Here is an 18,415-nt window from a genome sequence, read left to right as displayed (position 1 = left end):
ACAGAATGCCTATAAATAAAGAAGATGACACTGCTCAGCTCCTTAGCATCTAAAGCACAACAAGCTGGGAGGAAACGTCCTGCAGGACATTAAGAGATGCTGACTGGTGAAGTGACTCCAGGATCCTAGTTTTTTAGTTATAGTTATCCTAGGGTAACAATTTGTCCTAAAATCAATTTTATCCCAGGATGTAATTTGGGTTTCAAACCCAAACACACCTCGGGGAAGGCATTTGAACATAAAACGTTTCTGAAAGCGTTACAGGTATGTAATGCAAATAACCCACCTCTGAAAAGCTTCCTTTGTTCCTGGGCTCCACAAACATTGCCTTCACTTCTTCTATTCTGCTAGCAAAATCATGCTCCTGATAAACAGATGATGAACACATCAGAAACAGCCATGTAAGCACGTACCAGAGGAGACAATGTATTAAGATCCTTTTGGGTTTGGTTCCTGCAACACTGCACTTCAATATAGTGTGATCAAAATAAAAGAAGCCTGACCTGGGCTTTTAATTACCAGATTTTATAATTAACTTATTAACAAAGAACTTTTAATGAGCATGGTTAGGCAGCATAAGGACAAACTGTCTGATCTACGTAACCAAACACCTAATAAAGGCAGAGCAATGAGCATACTCTCCAATATTCCAGGCTTTTATCCATGACAGGGTACGACGAAAAGAACACCAACAGTCCATCTGGCACAACTCGCACCAAGTTACCTGCAGAGAGATGGATAAATGAGTAGCTGAGGGAAGACTGCAGAGGCAAAGTAACAGCATGGCTCCTTCCAAAATCTCTCCTACTTTCTTAACACCAATATTCATGTATTAGAAGTTGCTTTACATTCATAAAATCAGTTCAATAATCTTGTCATGAAGGTATAAACCTTAATACAGATGCCTAACTAGCTTTCTAAAGCATAGTGTTAACAGGATAAAAGATGTGAGCTACACCAAACACTACATCATCTGCCACGGTGTCCCTTGTGACAGCAGGGCCTAGTTTTAGATCATTTTCTTCCCTGCAGTCTGAACGTTCAAAGCAATGATGAGGTACCACAAGACTGCTTTCAAGAGTTTCCTGGTCACATAGAATACACTTTTCTAGGCAGACTTAGGGCAGGCTTGACACAGCACCTTTAAAAGCACCACAAGAAACTACACAGACTTCTGATGCTCAATTGCCCTCGCAAAGGATGCTCGGCTGCATCATCGCCGTGCATCTGCGCCACCTTCTGACCGTGTTTAGGGACCACATTTCTGACCCAAACGGAAACACCTGACAATAAAACAACTCCCAAGTTGGAAACATTAAACCTAGGATGCAGACGCATTTACAATGACAGCAGCCAGCTGCCTGGGCAAACAGCAGCACACAGAACCAGAGAGCAGTTAGATAACACAAAGCAATCCTTTACCTTTCTCTGCCTTAGTATTTCTCCTTCTGGGACTCTTATAAAAATGCCATGCAACAACCCATTTGACATCCACACGCTTCACTTACCAACTGTTTTCCCCAGAGAAGATAAATAATCCTCTGAAAACCTATGAGGAAAAAATCAAGTAGCATAAATGTACTTCCTTGTCTAGGTACTTCACACATTGACACATTATATGTATTTCACACGCGATATTCATCTCACACAGCATATCCATGCTTAAAACTGCTCTCCTTCCTGCGGCAAGCACCCACAGGAAGGACACAAAACTTGTAAAACCTTGACTACACACAACTATTAAATATTCTTATTAGCACTGCAGATGACCTGAATTTTGGGAGTATCAAAGCATAATAAATAGAAATGGGCAGCATCTGAGCTCTGGGATTAATACTAACAATTAAAGGCTCTGCCTGCCAGAGTCTGGAGATGCTGCCAACTTACACCACAACTGTTTAAATGAACTATTGATGAATCAGGTGTGGTGAAGCTGTCAGGTTACTATCTGGTTATTATGGTTATTACTTACCTGTGGCATAATGCAAATCACTGTTAGGTTGACTGAAAAAGCACTGCCCTGCAATGAGGAATATTTCTGTGCCTTCCAGCCCTGACTGACATCTCGCCTGGGCTCTCATGCCTTTATGGTTCTTTCTTTCTTGTGCCTTGTAGGTCTGGGTACTGTTTTCCCTGGAAACTTATATATGCAGGGATAAACCCAAAGGCATTTACTTTTATAAGCCCTAAAAATACCAGCATCACCATACAGACACTGTCAAAACAGCACCCACTGGGAATTCCCTTCCTGCAAAAAAGCAGGTGCTCCAGGCCTCAGGAGGGGGATCCCCAACCTTCTCCCTTCAATAGACAGCATCTTCAATGAAATACACTGAAACAGCACATGAAGCTTCTGCAAGTGAAAAACACAGTCTGAGGGGTTTCCAGAGGGCTTATTCTGTGTAAAATCCACTACAATTGCCGAGTCCTTTTCCAGTTCTGTGGAACATATGCCATTCCTCCTGATTTGGTGTTTTTTTTTCCCCAGTAAAAGCTCTTGGAGATCTATTTTCCTGTATTCCTAAAAATGAGTAAGGCAGGCCTGCAGCAGGCTAAGTCATGGAATTCTCAGCCAGCGTTTTCTCTCTGATGTTGAAATGGAGACAGATTGAAGAATGATGTGAAGAAAGCTAAATGGGAGAACATGTGTACCAGACACAAAGAACTGATTCTCATTTCAAAACACTACAGAGGGATCGCATTCCCAAACACGGTTCTAGCATCCGTGGGATGCCTCTCTTTAGTAACTGCAGAGAACTGGCACGCACAGAGCCTCCTGACAAGTGCATCAAAGCCTGAAACTGCCTCCTAAAACTGTATGCAGAGGTACCAATGAGATCATCGCATTGCGCAATGAAGTCAATACACAATGAAGTGAGTTTGGCCTTCTCTGCTGGCACCAGATGTACCAAAGACCAGAAAGGCACAGGCAAAATGATGAAATACTAGAGAAAAGCAAGAAAAATGAAGATGAAAAGCTTGTTGACAAACATGTGGATATGTTTTCCTTAAGAAGGCAATGCAGAGGTAAAAGAGAGGCTAGTCAATAAGGACTTGAGTGCAACTCAGTGCTCTGGCATTTAATCTCTTCCAGCCCTCCAGCTCTCAGTTTTAACACTAGTAGTTAAAGGGTGGTGTTACTCAGCACAGTGGTTATCCAGGTAAAGAACTACAGAGACCACTTATTTCAGGAGCATCCTCCTGTAAGCAGAACGCAGAGCATCCTCCTGTAAGCAGGACGCACAGTGTCAGAACACAAGACTTCAAACCAGAATTCCACATGGAAGTTCATTACCTTCTTTCATAGGTAGAAGTCAGCACAGTGCCATCAGGTCCCTTAGAAATGATCCCAACCCAGAGCTGGTGTTTATCAATAACATGAGGATTCTCCAAGCGAACGGGAAAAGGGCTAAAGAAACAGGAAAGTGAGATCCCAGACATACTCATTATGTGATCCCCTCCTGGTTGCCAGCCCCAAACACTCACAAATTCAGGTATAAAATCTAAAATCATGAGAGCAGATTGTGCCTTACCTGTTCCCACATCTAGGTACTTACATCTGCATTTCCATTGTAAATGATGAGAGGGGGGAGAGTGTCCCACTAGTAAGGATAATTGTCCTGACTCCTTGCCGAACAAGCTCATGCATGCTGTATCCAGGGCTGAAACACCAGTAGCTTAAGGTCTTTTCTGTATCAAACAAAGAGAAAACACCAAGAAGCAAGTCTGTTAGTGGTAAAATTAGAATTTGACACTCAAATAGCACATTCCATCTGAACTCCTGAAAGCAAGCTGGCCAGCAGCTGAACGTAAAGTTCCAGACACATGGTATGTTCTGCTTTGGTCCATCCCAGATTTTATTGTTATGCCCATTCAAAATACAGGTTTTAAAGGTCATTGCTGCATCACACCTTAAATAGATTATACTTTTAATCAGAGGGTGGTTAAAGACAGAGCATCACATCTCATTGTTACAGGCAGGTTGAGCAGACAAAACTACTCGGTCCTCCATCCACTGATTCACTTCCTGCTGGCAAGGATAAGTGGAAGGGGAAGCATGGTAGAAGAACTGTAGAATACTGGGATGAAGGACAAATGACTGAAGTTGGTAAAATATCTCTACTCCTGCTCTTGCTTGAAAAGAACCCCTTCTCCATTAGGAATTTCCAACAGCCTTTCACCTAAACATTCTATTTTCTCCATAGTCAACTTCCAAACCTTTGAACTCCTGCTCAAATCTTTTATGTGGTATGGATATAGATGTGCAACACCGCCTGGCATGCTATAAATTATCAACAGAGAGGACAAAGAAAAATGGATATATCACACCAGCCCTTCTGTCACTGTTCAGCTTATAGTCATACCACTGTTGGTGCTGCTGAAAACTGAGACAGTCAATGCAACAATCATCTATGCTGACAACAAGATCAGACAAACAAAACTATAGCTTTTGGCTCCGATTCTGTTTTGCACAATTAGTTTCAGTAACAAATATATATATGCATCATGTACATGTCTTTTATGTGCCCACCCTTCATTACAAGATTGGCTTTCCAAAAGGAGCTGGCAGCTTCAGGAAATCCCCACTAACATGTGCCCAGTGAGTCACTGCTTAGAATTACAAGAGAACTTATCTTTAGCTAAAGTTTTATCTTTCATCTCATGTGGGCAAATCCATCCAGATGGTGTCTGGATTGTAGACAAAAAAAAAATCACATTCCACAATTTGGCAGAACCTGCATCTTTAATTCACACTGAGAATCGGTGCAGCTTAGTTAGCATCTGTGGATGAACAGGCCAGTGTCTACACACAGGAGCAAAGTCACTTATGTCAGGAGCCTAAGAAATCTCAGCATCTGTACAGAATGATGCTTGAGTGAGTAATTTCCATAAAGCCCTTTGGAAACAGCCATTCCTGAAAGGTTTGCACTATTTCCATACAATCTGCTATGCCTCTACAGGGAACTGGAGGCTTGCTCAGTTTGGTCCAGCCTCCACTAGGTTTGGGCACAGCTCAAGCCTCAACATACGTCTGTTGCATGAGGACTTCTAAATACTGGTTTTATTTGAGCAGGGAATATATTGGTATGTGTCTACTAAATCCCCAAAGAATCCTGTGTCTGCTTTGTGTTGAGTTTGTGTCTACATCCCCCAAATCATGCAATAAACCCAAAGTGTTTCCATCAGCCTCCTCCTGCACATGTTTAACAAAACCTACTTCGATTTATTCCTGTGACTTCTAACTCCAATTGAGCAGTATCTCACTAAAACAATACTGGCAGAGTCCCAAGCAGCACAGGTCTCTGGGGGAACACTTCAGGGGACATTAAGGTGCCAGCCCACTAAATTCATGGAAATTCATTCTCCAAAAAGTGTTACTTCTGTCCTTAAGAAAAGGACTTCCATGAACCACATATTTACATTCTCAAGAGCATTTAACTGAGTAATTAAGTAGATAGTTATGTGGCAAGGTAATTACAAAGATCCTTGGAGAGTACTCTCCTAAGAGGGCTTAAGGGATCTGCATCTGTCTTCTCTAATCAGAAAGGGGTTTGTTTTCCCCCTAACTGTACTTATTCCAAAAGCATCAGAAAGAAGGAGTCTTGGAGCCAAACAAAGCCAAGCTCAGTGCTGCCTTACAGGAGCCTTAGGACAAGCCTTTGATTCAGGAGCCAAGTTTTAATCCTAAATATGTTGTTTTGAAGCACGGTGATACTGAGGTAGTCCCAGATACTAAGTTCTGCAGAGCATAAGGAACAAAATAGACGGGAGGACAGAGTCAAGGGGAGGGACAAATCTCAGCTGAAGATATATATATACACACATGCTATATAGATATATATACACACAATATGTATAGATGTATATACACTATATAGATATATATACACACTATATATAGAGATATATATACATACTATATAGAAGTATAATTGAGACTGAAACCATCAAGAAGTGACAACATGCTCTGAAGAACTTAGGGAGTTGCACAAAAAGAGATCATATCTCAGAGGAGGTTAACAGTGCCTGCAGGGTATTACCTGACTTGGCATTTTTCTGGCTAAGAATTCATGTTCTGAAACGTTATTTCTCTGGCTCATCACGAGTCTTCCTTAGGGAGCTTCAGAATGAGCCAACCAAGTATAACTCCTCCGCTATTTAGGCAATTACAGCCTTAGCAACACTGAGTTTGTGCTGAACACATCACAGCTGCACAGGTAAATTTAGCTGGTATGACAGTAACAGAACGTTCCATGAACCTCAGTGTCAATCCTGAAGGGGATTTCCCATTCTTGGGCTGGTCTGAATATTTTCTCTACTCCAACCCAAGCAACCATTCCCTAATGGAGGCGATTTTCTTTCACTGGAATCACTGCACTAGAAACTGTGCTTGGAAACATAAACCTGCAGAGGAACACCCTCAAACAACCCTAGAATTCCTCAAACATAAAGTCTCAAAGCCTTAAAAACCTACCCTGTTCTGGAGAAAGAGATCTCTAGGGTAACACTGATGCTCCAAGTCTCTGCATCTTGCAGAATACGCCCAAAAAAAGCCCCTACAACCAAACCACCCATTGGTACTCTGCTAACTAAGTGGAGGAAAAACCAAAATCTCTCCCAGTCCCATATCTACAGATGGTTTTAACTTGGACCATGGCAACAAGGCATACTAATCACACGGTTAAGACTTTCCAGCTCTATGAGTAGGAACACTACTGTGCTATTTGGGTTTTTAATAGCTTCTTTTACATATAGACAGATCTGGAGCGTGCCTTCACTGAGTTATTGTTCAGCCCTTTATTTCTCAGTAGTTTCTAACATTTCAGATAACACAAGTGGTGTCTCACTCAGAATCCTGCAATGAGGACCTCCCTGTTCACAGATGTGAAGTAATGAAGATGCAGATGTCTTCAGTTGTTTGCTCTTATTTGAATCAGAAAGGAGCAGCCGAGTAGTTTGCAACCCAGCTTTTGATTGAGCCTCCCCAAGACCGAGTCCCATACCTTTTCTTGCAGAGGATGAATTCCAGAGATCTGTCCTTTGCTGCTTCTTCTGATTACTGTCATCCAGGTGAATATGCACCTGAGCAAAAAGAACAGAAGCATTTCTGGAGGTGGCAACAGAAATTAAGCAGCACTTCATCCCTCAAAAAAGCTTGCCCATGTTAACAACAGTAACATAATTAGAGTCATTTTCATAGTGTTAAAAAGGCTGTGTTATTTCCTGCCTGTCTTTCCTATTTTGTTTCCAGTCTTTCATAACATATCTAACAAGGCAATTCAACCAGCTATTCTGAGTCAGTTTATGGAAGCAGCTTTTCATGGGCTGCCCTAAGCAAAGAAACCAATTCTTTGGGTATTGTCCACCAGAATAAAACACCCAGACTAGGAAAAAAAGATGTACTGTTGTGTTAGAAAGACCCGCTTCACTGGGCAGCAGAAATAGTGTCTTGGACTTAACACGAACGTTGCCATTTATCTAAAATAGATCTTTTCCTAAAGCTCTTTATATCACAGCCTATAGGTCTCAAACTCTAATTTAAAGGACTGGTTGGGGGAGGTTTAGTGGATCTGCTGCATGTGCTTGGTAATAGGCTAAAGTCAAGATAAGAGGTTACTGGAAGAACACACCAACTCTTGCAGGGTACGCAGTATCAAAGTTTTTCAGTGATTCACGTTTGCTGCAGTTTGCCAACTTCATTTTAGAGTTTCTTTAAAAAGAAGCTCCCTTTTATCCTTGGAATCTCAGCTAACCACACGGAGAGCCCTGGATGCACTAAGCACAGGCATTAAATGCCAGGAAAGGAGGCTGTCAAACACAAAGCATCCCATACCTTATAATATTTCGATATCGACTGATGCAGCCCGAAATCTGTTGCACCTTCTGAAGCATCAATGGTGAATACAGTCTGGGAAATGGATGGAAGCAAATGGAAAGATTTAATAACTGTTTCCAGCAAAGCCCCTAACACAGCTTTGCACTGAGAAGCATCTCCAGAAAAGTTACTACTGGAATAACCTCAACTAGATCTCCTTGCTCCTCCTATTAAATAAAGACACAGAATCTTGCATGAATACATCTTTACACGCAATTCCTGCTAACCACATGGCTTTCTCATTGTTCCAACAAACACAAGCCAGTATCTCGATACATTTAAACTACACAGATGACATTCTTCATGCTCTTTCTGACTTCTGGCTGCGGTTAAACACAAACTACGCATTCGTGAGATCGCAGTCACACCCGATTGTAAAAGAACTTTCTCAATATCCCTCAAGTTTCAGGCATGACACACTAAAATAACAATGCTTTCCTTAGAAAATAAACTGATAAAGTTACAATCATATCTAGCTGCCCAGCTGTCAAATTAAAAGTTTCTATCAACTCTTCAGAGTTTCGCTTCTTGCCCTTTCCTGTATGTGATGCCTTATGATGAAGGGTGATGCTCTTTTACAGGCTTGGCCTTCCAGAGCCACTTCAATGAAAACAGCTGTGCTTCTCAAGTATTTATAACTCCTGATAATGTTTCTAAACAAGATTTCTTCAGACTTTTAAAAGGAACTAGCTAAGCTCAGAAGAGTATCAGCTGGGTGCAGCAAGAAAGATGTTCTCCACCCATCAAAATACAATTCCTGTTATAATAGAATCATAGAATAGTTAGGGTTGGAAAGGACCTTAAAGATCATCCAGTTCCAAGCCCCCTGCCATGGGCAGGGACACCTCACACTAAACTATCTCACCCAAGGCCTCGTCCAACCTGGCCTTGAACACTGCCAGGGATGGAGCATTCACAACCTCCCTGGGCAACCCATTCCAGTGCCTCAGCACCCTCACAGGAAAGAATTTCCTCCTTATATGCAATCTAATCTGCCCCTTTAAGTCTGAACCTGTTACCCCTTGTCCTGTCACTACAGTCCCTAATGAAGAATCCCTCCCCAGCACCCCTATAGGCCCCCTTCAGATACTGGAATATTAATGTCTGAAAAATAGCCAGAGAGAGGGTATATGAGGATATTTTTATAAGGGGTCTTCTAAAGGAAGAAAACAATATTAATTTATAACCAGCTTGTTTCCATTATTAAGTCTTGGCATTTAACCCATTTTAAAAGCTGAAGATTATTCTTTTCTATTCAATTCCAACCCTAGACAAAGATTCACAACCAAGCTAAGACAGCAAGTAAATCCTTAGATGAAAAAGAATTATACTGAACAACTGAAATGAGCAAGAACATTGAGGAGGGAAAGAGTTCAGTTGCTGCTGCCAAATGCAGGGCTGGATGCTTTTCAGATGAAGTGAATTGCTATGTTCTTCCTCATTTTTCCTCTTAAATAGATTTTACTCTCCTCCTGCCTGTGGGTCCACTGTTTTTCACCTTTTCACATTCCAGTGCTTCCTAGAAGCACAAATTACATTTGCAAGCAGCATGTATTCCAGAAGAAATATCTATGTCATCAAGGATCTCTGAAAGAGGCAGGCAGCTGATCCATTAGACAGGCTACCAGCGAGGAGAATGAAATCGGAGCACTCTACAGAGAGACTGAACATTGCCAGCCAAGACAGACTTTATTTTATAGGAATCCCAGACTTTAACGCCATGGAATTTCTTGCATCAGTTCCTAAATGATTAATTTTAATTAAAAAAATAATCAAAGACAGAAAAACAATGATTAACACAAATTAAAATGTTATCCATATTATCACCCACTTCCTAAAGCTGGAGGGGGGAAAAGAGATCTTTTTGATCCAAAAAACACCCACAAGTATTTGGGAAGGTCTCGTTCAACGTCAGGAAAAGGTCTAATTCAATCTGACACCCAGTAACTGAGGCCAAGATGATGCTCTGTAATCAGCAGATTCTGGGAATAGTGAGTTTAATCCCAAGGGCCAGCAAGTTTTCCAGTATGTGACACTACAGCTGAGATGCTCTTTTGCTTGAACTTTAAGCTGTCCAAACCTCACTGCCTTTCTGAGGCTTACTCAAGAATCTTAAGAGCTTTAGTCAGCTTCAGAGGGCATTTCATGCCGCTGGGCCATTGTACCTTCTGATTTTATGGTGCCCAAGCATTTCCATAATCAATGCTTGGCAAATGCAGACCAGGGAGAGGGCTGGCAGCACCATGAGGATAGCCATAAGTGGCCATTAGTTCCTGTGGCACTAAAGATTCTTGGTTTACACATTCCTTATTTAATAATTAAATGAATAAAATACATGTAAATTATATTCTGTTTGGGTTTTTTTCCCTTTGGCCAATCCTGTTATTTCACCCGCTCTCGTATTCCCAAACGCTGCTGTTAGGAAGTGAACAGCTCCATAACCCAGCTCCACCTTGTGGAGGTTACAAGCAGACAAGTTTAAATCGAGCATCTCCAAAAGGGGCATCAGAACTGTAAAACAACCTGGGTAAAAGCAAAGCAGAACATCCCATCAAGCAGCAGCTTTCTCCTCAAAACCCCACCGGCTTCCATCACTGCACAAGTGTACATACAGTCAAAAACAAAACAGATCCAGTGTCTTTCCATACTTTTTAAACCAATTCTTCCATCCTTCAGGTGCATACAGAAGCAGCATTAATGATTTACCTGGATAATACCCAAGAGTTTATGCAATCCAGATGTATTGACAAATATCCCAGGGCCTAGAGAGAATAACACAATTACTTTTACAACACACACCTACATCCATTTGTATATATCCATCCCTCATCTGAGCAGCACAACACTGAATACAATGACTTGAAAATATTAGCTGAAACAAGTAAATTCTTTCATGTTTTCCATCATTATTCAATGAGAAATGTTAAAAGTGGCATTCCAAAGGCAGCTGCATGCCTCTGATGCGTTGGGAAGCTGTCACCAAGACAATTACATACACTTAAAGACTCTTCTACAGTAGAAATGGAAAGCAGCTAAAGAAAAGAGAGATAAGCACACTTGAACTGTGAAGTTACTTTTCCAAAAGCTCACACAACTAACAGTAGCCTCACTGAAATAGAAAACTGACTACTTACAGAGAGCCAAAACTAACCTTTGCCACTGCTATAAACAGCCCTTTACAACCACTTCCAAGCTTCTAGCACAAGTAAGCCAGCGACTACAGAGAAACACTTGAAAGAACACACAGAACACACTGATGATGAGAATCTGACCTTACAGCAAGTCTTAATGAAACAACAAAGGTCCCGAGGGTCAGATTTTAGCTTTTAAAAGCTTTATCATTTAAATCTTAAAGAAGCCTTTCTCCTCCTCTCCCCAAACAATGCAGAATTCCCCTTCCCTGCATTGCAGGGAAAAGTCTGAGTGAAACAACTCTCAAATGCACACTTACGGCCTGAAAGATACTGTAAAATCTGCTCCAGTGAATCCAGGAGTGAGGATTTAGTCTGGAATGTTATTTGGGCCTTGGCAAACAGATCAAAGATGTAGCTGCAACACAGATTAAAAGCACAAATGGGAAAACACTGTAAATAACAGTGGGCACAATTACTGCCACTCTTCTATGACAACAATTTCACCATCTAATAGCAAAACATGTTCTTGTCCCCATGAGAAATAAGAATTTACAGGAAAAAAGAAGTATTTGGTTATAAACAGCAAACAATATTGATGTGACAGAAAGCGCACTGACCACATCCTGCACATCTCCCACCAGTTCTCTACAACACATGTGAATTTTGAAACAGACTTCATGCTATTTCATTATCTTTTTTACAACATACAATATGCTTTAGGTTAGAAATAGATTTACAGAGCTCTGAGGTACCTCAAACCAAATCACTGCAGCACTCTGTTTAAATCATGATGCAAAACTGAAAGCAGGCCAGTGAGGGGCTTCTTCCAGCTCAGGATACATGACAGCTATACACACAGCATTGGATTCTCCACTCTTGGAACAGGAAGTTGCACCAGAAATAAAGATTATAACAGGAAGGGGATTTCAGGAAACCCAGAGCCTTGAAGAAATACTATTCCCAGAAACTGGAATAGTGCTGCCTATCCCTACAGCTGACTCAGTTTCACAGGGTCTAGAACCTGCTGCACTTTTAAGATATAGCTATATTAACAAGAAGACATTTACCTTCCCTCTTTGGTGACTCCACTATCATTCGGTGGCAGCTCCACTGCATCAATGGCACTTTCAAGCTGAAGAAGAATTTCTTGAAGAGAAGCAAAAGGGGAAAAAAGTTGGAATTCACAGAAACTCCTTTCAGGGAAAAATCCAAGCTGCTTTTCCAAAGGTACTTTATTACTAAGGCTGTTATCAAAGGCAGCAGCCCAGCTGCTTGATTCTGTAAACAAATCAGAACCACTTTCCTTGGTCTCACCTCTAAATACTCATATTTAACTTCAAGAACTTCCATGACCTCAATTCTTAGATAAGCCTAAGTCATCGGCTAAATGTTAAACTCTTCTCTATAGATGGAGAAAGTTGTTCTTAGAAATGCTCTGCAAGCATGAGACAGCTCGAGCTCTTGCTATTAACTTGTGTATCATCATGGTCTTACAGCAGTGATGCAATTAATGTAATTGCAGCACACCACCAACATCAGAAACCAAGGGAACTTCTAGCAAAAAAGGAAGCAATGCGTTCGTCTGCTGCATCGCTCATCTCCTTGGGAAAATACTATAATTAAACATTCCACAGAGTGCTCACAAAAAAAGAGACAATTTAAACTTCCATGGATGACTCAGTTATGAGCAATGCCCGCAGAAACGCTACAGGAACCCAATTTACAGTTGTTTGCCTCCTGAAACTGTTTCAACCACCATTTTCAAGGACACAGAAAACAATCTTACTCTTTATCTTTGCTATATCTTCAAGTTCCATGTTCAGGCCTGTTGAAGAAAGGAAAGATTTCAAAGAGGATGTTTCATGTCGCTTTCATTCCCAGTTTCTTTATGCCTTTGCAAAAAAGTATGGATATGAAGCCTAGAACTGTGTATATGGAAAAACATGCTCTGTATTCTGCTCACTGTTCCCTTTCATGACCCTCATGTCACATTTGTTTGGCCAAATGCTTTCATGTTTGTCTGGCAGTGATAACTCAATAACAATAATGAATGCCCTAGAATCAGTGGTTTGGGTTGGAAAGGACCTTAAAGCTCAGCCAGTTCCAACCCCCTGCCACGGGCAGGGACACCTTCCACTAGAGCAGCTTGCTCCAAGCCCCTGTGTCCAACCTGGCCTTGAGCACTGCCAGGGATGGGGCAGCCACAGCTTCTCTGGGCACCCTGTGCCAGCGCCTCAGCACCCTGACAGGGAAGAGCTTTTTCCTAATATCTAATTTAATCTGCCTCTTTCAGCTCAAAGCCATTAGGAAAAGTTACTTTCCAGTTCTTGGTAGTGGCACCAATAATCCCAGTGAAACAATGGCTTGTGGTTGTCAACACACCTGAAGAGGCCAACTCCATATTGAACTCAGCATTTACTTCATTCTGCTGAACCACTTTGGCTTGCTCTTCCAGTACAACATCTACAGCATCTATTGCCGAAGCCAAATCGTAGGGTGTCAAATCAAAAGAGGATGACTCCTCGCACAACTTCTCCTGAAATATAAGGAACAGAAGCATTATTTGGACTGCTCAGGGTGCTCAGCGCTCATCACAGGTGATGAAGTCCCAGTGACCAAACTTGATGTCATTTCTGATCTGCAGCTCAGGCCAGAGGACATTTTATGAACACCAAAAGTGCAGCACCACACACAGCATTTAACAGCTGATGCAGCTGAGCTTCCAGAATGGATCATGATTTCCTTCACCTGGAAGGGAACTCTCCAAACAAGACAAGCAGCACCCTCATGAGGTGCTAAAGGTGGAGATCCACCTTCAGGAGGAAACCATCACCTTGTAAGAAGTCATGGTAGGATCAAAGGGCTGTGAATTAAACTACAAAGCTTTAACTGTCAAAGAACCAAGAAACATTCATGATATTGAACACTGACAACAAGGAGATGAGTATGGATTTTACAGATTCTTTGTAACAGGGCACAGGTCCTTTTTTCTCTCTGGATGAAGCCTGAGAACTGGCAACAGACCACAAACAACTTACCACATTGTGAGCTTCATCAAGGATCACCACAGTCCCCCTCAGGTCCAAGCCGTGCGCTTTGCGGCTCTGAAGATGAAAAAGGGAATGAGGGGATGCACAAAGGCCACTTAATCTGATTTAACTGTTTAACTTATTTAATATTTGGTCTTTCAGCCTTTTGAACAGTGGAGTGGGACAGAAACTGGCTTTTACTATAATTTATTCATTACTCCAAGTTGCATAAAGCCAGCAACAGATTAGTTTCCTCAACAGCTTCATTTCCTACCCATGACATACAGACACCTTATTGCAATAGCATTCCCCCTGCCAAGCCAGCAATTATTTCCAGGAGAGATATCCAAACTCTACTGAAAAAGTTTCCTTATTCTAGGAATCATGCAGCTGGCTGCAGGAACTAAAATGTATCAGAATGGATGCAAAGATACTGCGTGGTACGCGACTCAAGCTTTGCACCAGGATGTGAGGATCACCAAACAACAAGGGCACCCCATTCTGCAAGGCTAATCCTGTAAAACCAGCAAGACAAGATAAAACTGGAGTATTTCTTAACTGTGGGAAAGAACTATACAGAGAACCCCACAAAATGGCATCCCCTATGGTTCTCAATTTGACCTGGGGTTTGGTTAGTTTTGGCCCATAATGGGTTCACTGCGCATCAGTTCACAGCTCACCCACTAAAAGCCAACATAAGGTAAATAGAAGAACAACTGCATTTAAAAGCAAATACATGCATTACCTTTGAGTCTAGCAAATAGTTGTAAGGCATAAACATAATATCTGCTTGCTGCTTCAGGCTTCGAGATAGATAATAAGGACAAGCTCTGTTTAAAAAAGAAGTACAAAGTACCAAGTAAGACTTGCAGTAATATCAAGAGGGCATTCAGCATTCACAATGTTTCATATGCTCAAGGGTTTTCCAATCAACTTCAGGAGCTGAAGCTGGCATGTCAAATTGTAGGGCAGGTGGTTATCTATTCACAGAAGCAAATAAAAGTGTAGAAAATGATATCTGTGCAAAGGAAGAATAAATGAAAGGAGAAAAGTGGCATTTCATTGCTGCACTTTCACTCCACCCCTTGAGGCTACATGCAGATGCTGCACTAAACTATTTCATCCCAGCAAATCAGGCCTCTCAGATCAGAAACAGAACTGCAGTATCATTTGCCATGGCAGCTGATGTTGGTAGCCTCTGCTCAAGTGAGAAACAAAACACTGGTGAGCCTGACTCTGACCTGATTCAGTCTTTACACACCAAGAATTGAAATACATGGCTGTATGACGAAAACTGCAGTAACAGAAGTTTGGTGCACGCATGATTTTGTTGGAAGCCGTCTCTGCACTATATTTAGCTGCTTTGCTTTCATCACTGTTCTACTATAGTGTTTGCCAAGTTCATACCGAGGTATTAATGAAAACGAGCAGAGAAATGGTTTTTACTCTTTTCAGAAGTGGGGAGAAATGTCAGAGGGGATCATTCACCTGAGCTTGTTTCCCTTCTTAACCAAGTCTTCAATATCCATGATTGAGTTCATCAGATCTTTCTCTGTACTCTTCTCTGTAAAAAAAGAAGTTACAACCACAAGCTTAGGTACAGGGACCACAAGATTTGTTGTTTCCCTGATCACCACACTCATCCACTTCCCAGCATTTCATTCTTGAAAGGCTTCACCACAGAGCAAAAACCACACACACACACAGGAAACTCACCCAAACTTCTGTACCCAGCAGGCACATCTCTCCCCCTCCAAAAAGAAGGGCTTTACTTCCACACCAGACTCACCTTCCACATTGTTATAGAAATGACAAGCACGAGCCGTCACTTTTTTCTTGCACATGTAGATCTGTAAAACAATGTATTTTAGCCAAGATTAGCACAGCCTGAAGCACGTTAAGGAGTGAAGAGCTGTTGGTTTTCTGTAACACCAGGTAATGAATAAATGCTAATCAGGGTTCTTCCGTTTTAAAATGATGTGTTCCTCTGTCCACCCTAAAAGTAAGGCTCTCTGCAACAGGACCCCTCCACAGCCTCGCTGTTCGTGCTTTATAAGCTCTGATCTCACCTGCATGTGGTTGCTCTCCATGCGCTTCACTTCAGGATGGATGCAAAGCTGGTCTCTGGAACCCAAAACACACATCTTGGGCCTGTTCAAACAGGAGGCACAAAACTGAAGGTAAAAGTCAGACAAGAATGAAAAACAAAAGTTGTACATGTCTAGATTGGGTGGAATATATCACAAGTGAAAGGCTCAGGAGAAAAAAGTGAGCCCAAACGAAGGGTCAGAACCAGAAGCAGTTAGTCTGTAACAGCTACGTGTGTTATCTGACTTCATGGTACTGTGTTTCTCCTGGTAGCAGTGGGTGGCACGAAGCAGCCGTTTACAGCAGGAGGCAGCGAGCAGCAGCTTCCATCACCCACTCTGAAATCTGGGTTCTGTTGTGACAGTTGAGCCCATCAGCTGGGGCCTGGCATCCCTGACAAGCTGCTTCAAGCTGGCTGAGACTTAACTAATGCACTACAAACATTTGCAATGGGTTCTTGTTGCCTGTTCCAAGGCTGTATCTGCACAAGAAACACCTAAACAGGTTACTATTGCCTGCTCAAAGAGCTCAGACAGCACACTGGTACATCAACAGCTGGAAACCAAGACATCAATACAGCAAAACCACGGAGTTCTCCATAGATCGACATCAGCCTAAGGAATCAGGTTTTGCAAAGGCTTCCTACTGCCTTAAAGAAATGCCCCAGGGAAAGAAAAAAAGGTAATTTAGAACTAAATGTGTAAAGAACCAAAACCAGACCAAATTCAGGCAATTCTATGTTTAAAGGAAACAAGAGAAGCTGTGGAAAAACCCAAACCCAACAAAGAAATCCAGGCCCTACACATGCACATTAAGAGAACTGCATTTCACTGGGGATCATTTTTTCATGCACGCATCCACACAAACCGAAACAATAACTAAATCAGGTGGGTTTCTCCCCCTTGTCTTTGAATAGGGACATTATCCTCAATCATATTTACCTGTAGACTGTGTTCTTTAACTCGTTAATGACCTGTGTAAGTTGGGAGTGAGTTCTGGAGGCATAAATTATTTTAGGGATGTCCGTGTAATAAGCTGCCAAAAAGTGGAGAGGAAAAAAAGGCAGAAAACCATTATTAACACAGGAAGAACTGGAGATATTATTAGATAGTATTAGCTTCCTTTCCCAGCTGGTACTATGGTAACAGCTTGGCTTGTAGAGACAGCAAGAAATTCTGTCACCAAACTAGTCACACACAGAAAAGGAGCTGAATGAGTTTCTAATGTTCTAAGAAACAATCAAAAAACACGTAAGGACCCTTAAAATCTATAAAACGATGAAGTTGTGCTTCAGCTGCTGAACAGCAGCTCCATGACTTCTACTAGCACACAGTTATTAGAGAAGATAGATAAAAGCAAATGTTCATTAACACTCCTGCATGGCCCCTGCTGAGGATGAGAATGACACCACTTACTCGGGATATCATCATCGGGGGCAACGTTGCCCCAGGATGACTCTGGGAAGAGTTCCACCCCACTCAGTCGCTGTGCAATCTTGCGGGCTGAGATGGCATCTTTATAGTGCTCCTGCCAAGCCAGCGTGGAACACAGCAGGCAGAGGGTCTTCCCTGTGCCTGTGGGGCTCTCCAAGACACCATTGACCTTCTTTGTTGAAGAGAAAACAAAAAGGGAATAAATGAGTAACTCGGAGATTCCCAGTGGTACTTAGTTATCACCTGGTTTTAAAGCACAACATACAGTGATCTGGATGCTGGGACCAAGTGTACCCTGATGATGTTTGCAATGATACCAAACTGAGTGGGAAAGAGGACACTTTGGAAGGGAGAGCAACCATGCAGATGACGTGACCCAAGGAGCGGGCAGCCACGTGAGGAAAGGCTGAGAGAGCTGGGCTTTTTCAGACTGGCAGAGAGAAGGCTCAGGGGAGACCTTATTCCATGTTTCAGGGTTTAAAGGGTGGCTACAAAAACGGAGACTCCCTTTTTACAAGGAGTCAATGGAGAAGAGATGGGGTCATGGGCACAAGTTACTCCCCTGGTTGGATACTAGAGGAACTTCTCACACTGAGACAACTGGCCACTGGAACAATAACAACCTCCCTGGGGAAGCGGTGGATTCCCCAGCACTGGGCACTTTTAGGATTCAACCGGACAGGGTGCTGGGACATCCAGCCTAGGTCATGCTTTGCCTAGAAAGGCTGGACCAGACGGACCCGGAGGTCCCTTCCAACGTGGGACTCAAGGATTCTGTGATCCTATGAAACCCCAGGGAGCAAAGGACAAGCTGTGTGAGCACAGGGGCTACTTGCTTTGCTTCTCTTCCCTTTC

At 42.2% G+C, this 18,415-nt stretch overlaps 1 protein-coding gene across 1 annotated transcript in view; it reads right to left on the bottom strand.

Annotated features, from left to right (window-relative positions):
• Positions 1-18,415, bottom strand: part of RTEL1 (regulator of telomere elongation helicase 1) — a 50,020-nt gene that overhangs the window by 31,029 nt on the left and 576 nt on the right. The window contains exons 3-21 of the mRNA XM_061442048.1: positions 17,543-17,732; positions 17,069-17,162; positions 16,109-16,190; positions 15,829-15,889; positions 15,528-15,603; positions 14,785-14,869; positions 14,049-14,114; positions 13,393-13,546; positions 12,797-12,835; positions 12,078-12,156; positions 11,328-11,425; positions 10,583-10,638; positions 7,835-7,909; positions 7,005-7,083; positions 3,558-3,690; positions 3,296-3,409; positions 1,509-1,549; positions 639-724; positions 287-364 (exon numbers count right to left, since the gene is read on the bottom strand). Of these exons, the coding sequence (XP_061298032.1) occupies positions 287-364; positions 639-724; positions 1,509-1,549; positions 3,296-3,409; positions 3,558-3,690; positions 7,005-7,083; positions 7,835-7,909; positions 10,583-10,638; positions 11,328-11,425; positions 12,078-12,156; positions 12,797-12,835; positions 13,393-13,546; positions 14,049-14,114; positions 14,785-14,869; positions 15,528-15,603; positions 15,829-15,889; positions 16,109-16,190; positions 17,069-17,162; positions 17,543-17,732 (1,686 nt within the window). The remainder of the gene's footprint in view (positions 1-286; positions 365-638; positions 725-1,508; positions 1,550-3,295; positions 3,410-3,557; positions 3,691-7,004; positions 7,084-7,834; positions 7,910-10,582; positions 10,639-11,327; positions 11,426-12,077; positions 12,157-12,796; positions 12,836-13,392; positions 13,547-14,048; positions 14,115-14,784; positions 14,870-15,527; positions 15,604-15,828; positions 15,890-16,108; positions 16,191-17,068; positions 17,163-17,542; positions 17,733-18,415) is intronic.

Source organism: Pezoporus flaviventris, unplaced genomic scaffold (assembly GCF_033815535.1).
Source record: "Pezoporus flaviventris isolate CSIRO_AGI_PZ_B2104156 unplaced genomic scaffold, CSIRO_AGI_Pfla_v1 ptg000213l, whole genome shotgun sequence".
Classification (NCBI taxonomy): domain Eukaryota; kingdom Metazoa; phylum Chordata; class Aves; order Psittaciformes; family Psittacidae; genus Pezoporus; species Pezoporus flaviventris.
Note: the sequence above shows the minus strand (reverse complement) of the source record. Positions and strands in the feature narration are given on the sequence as shown.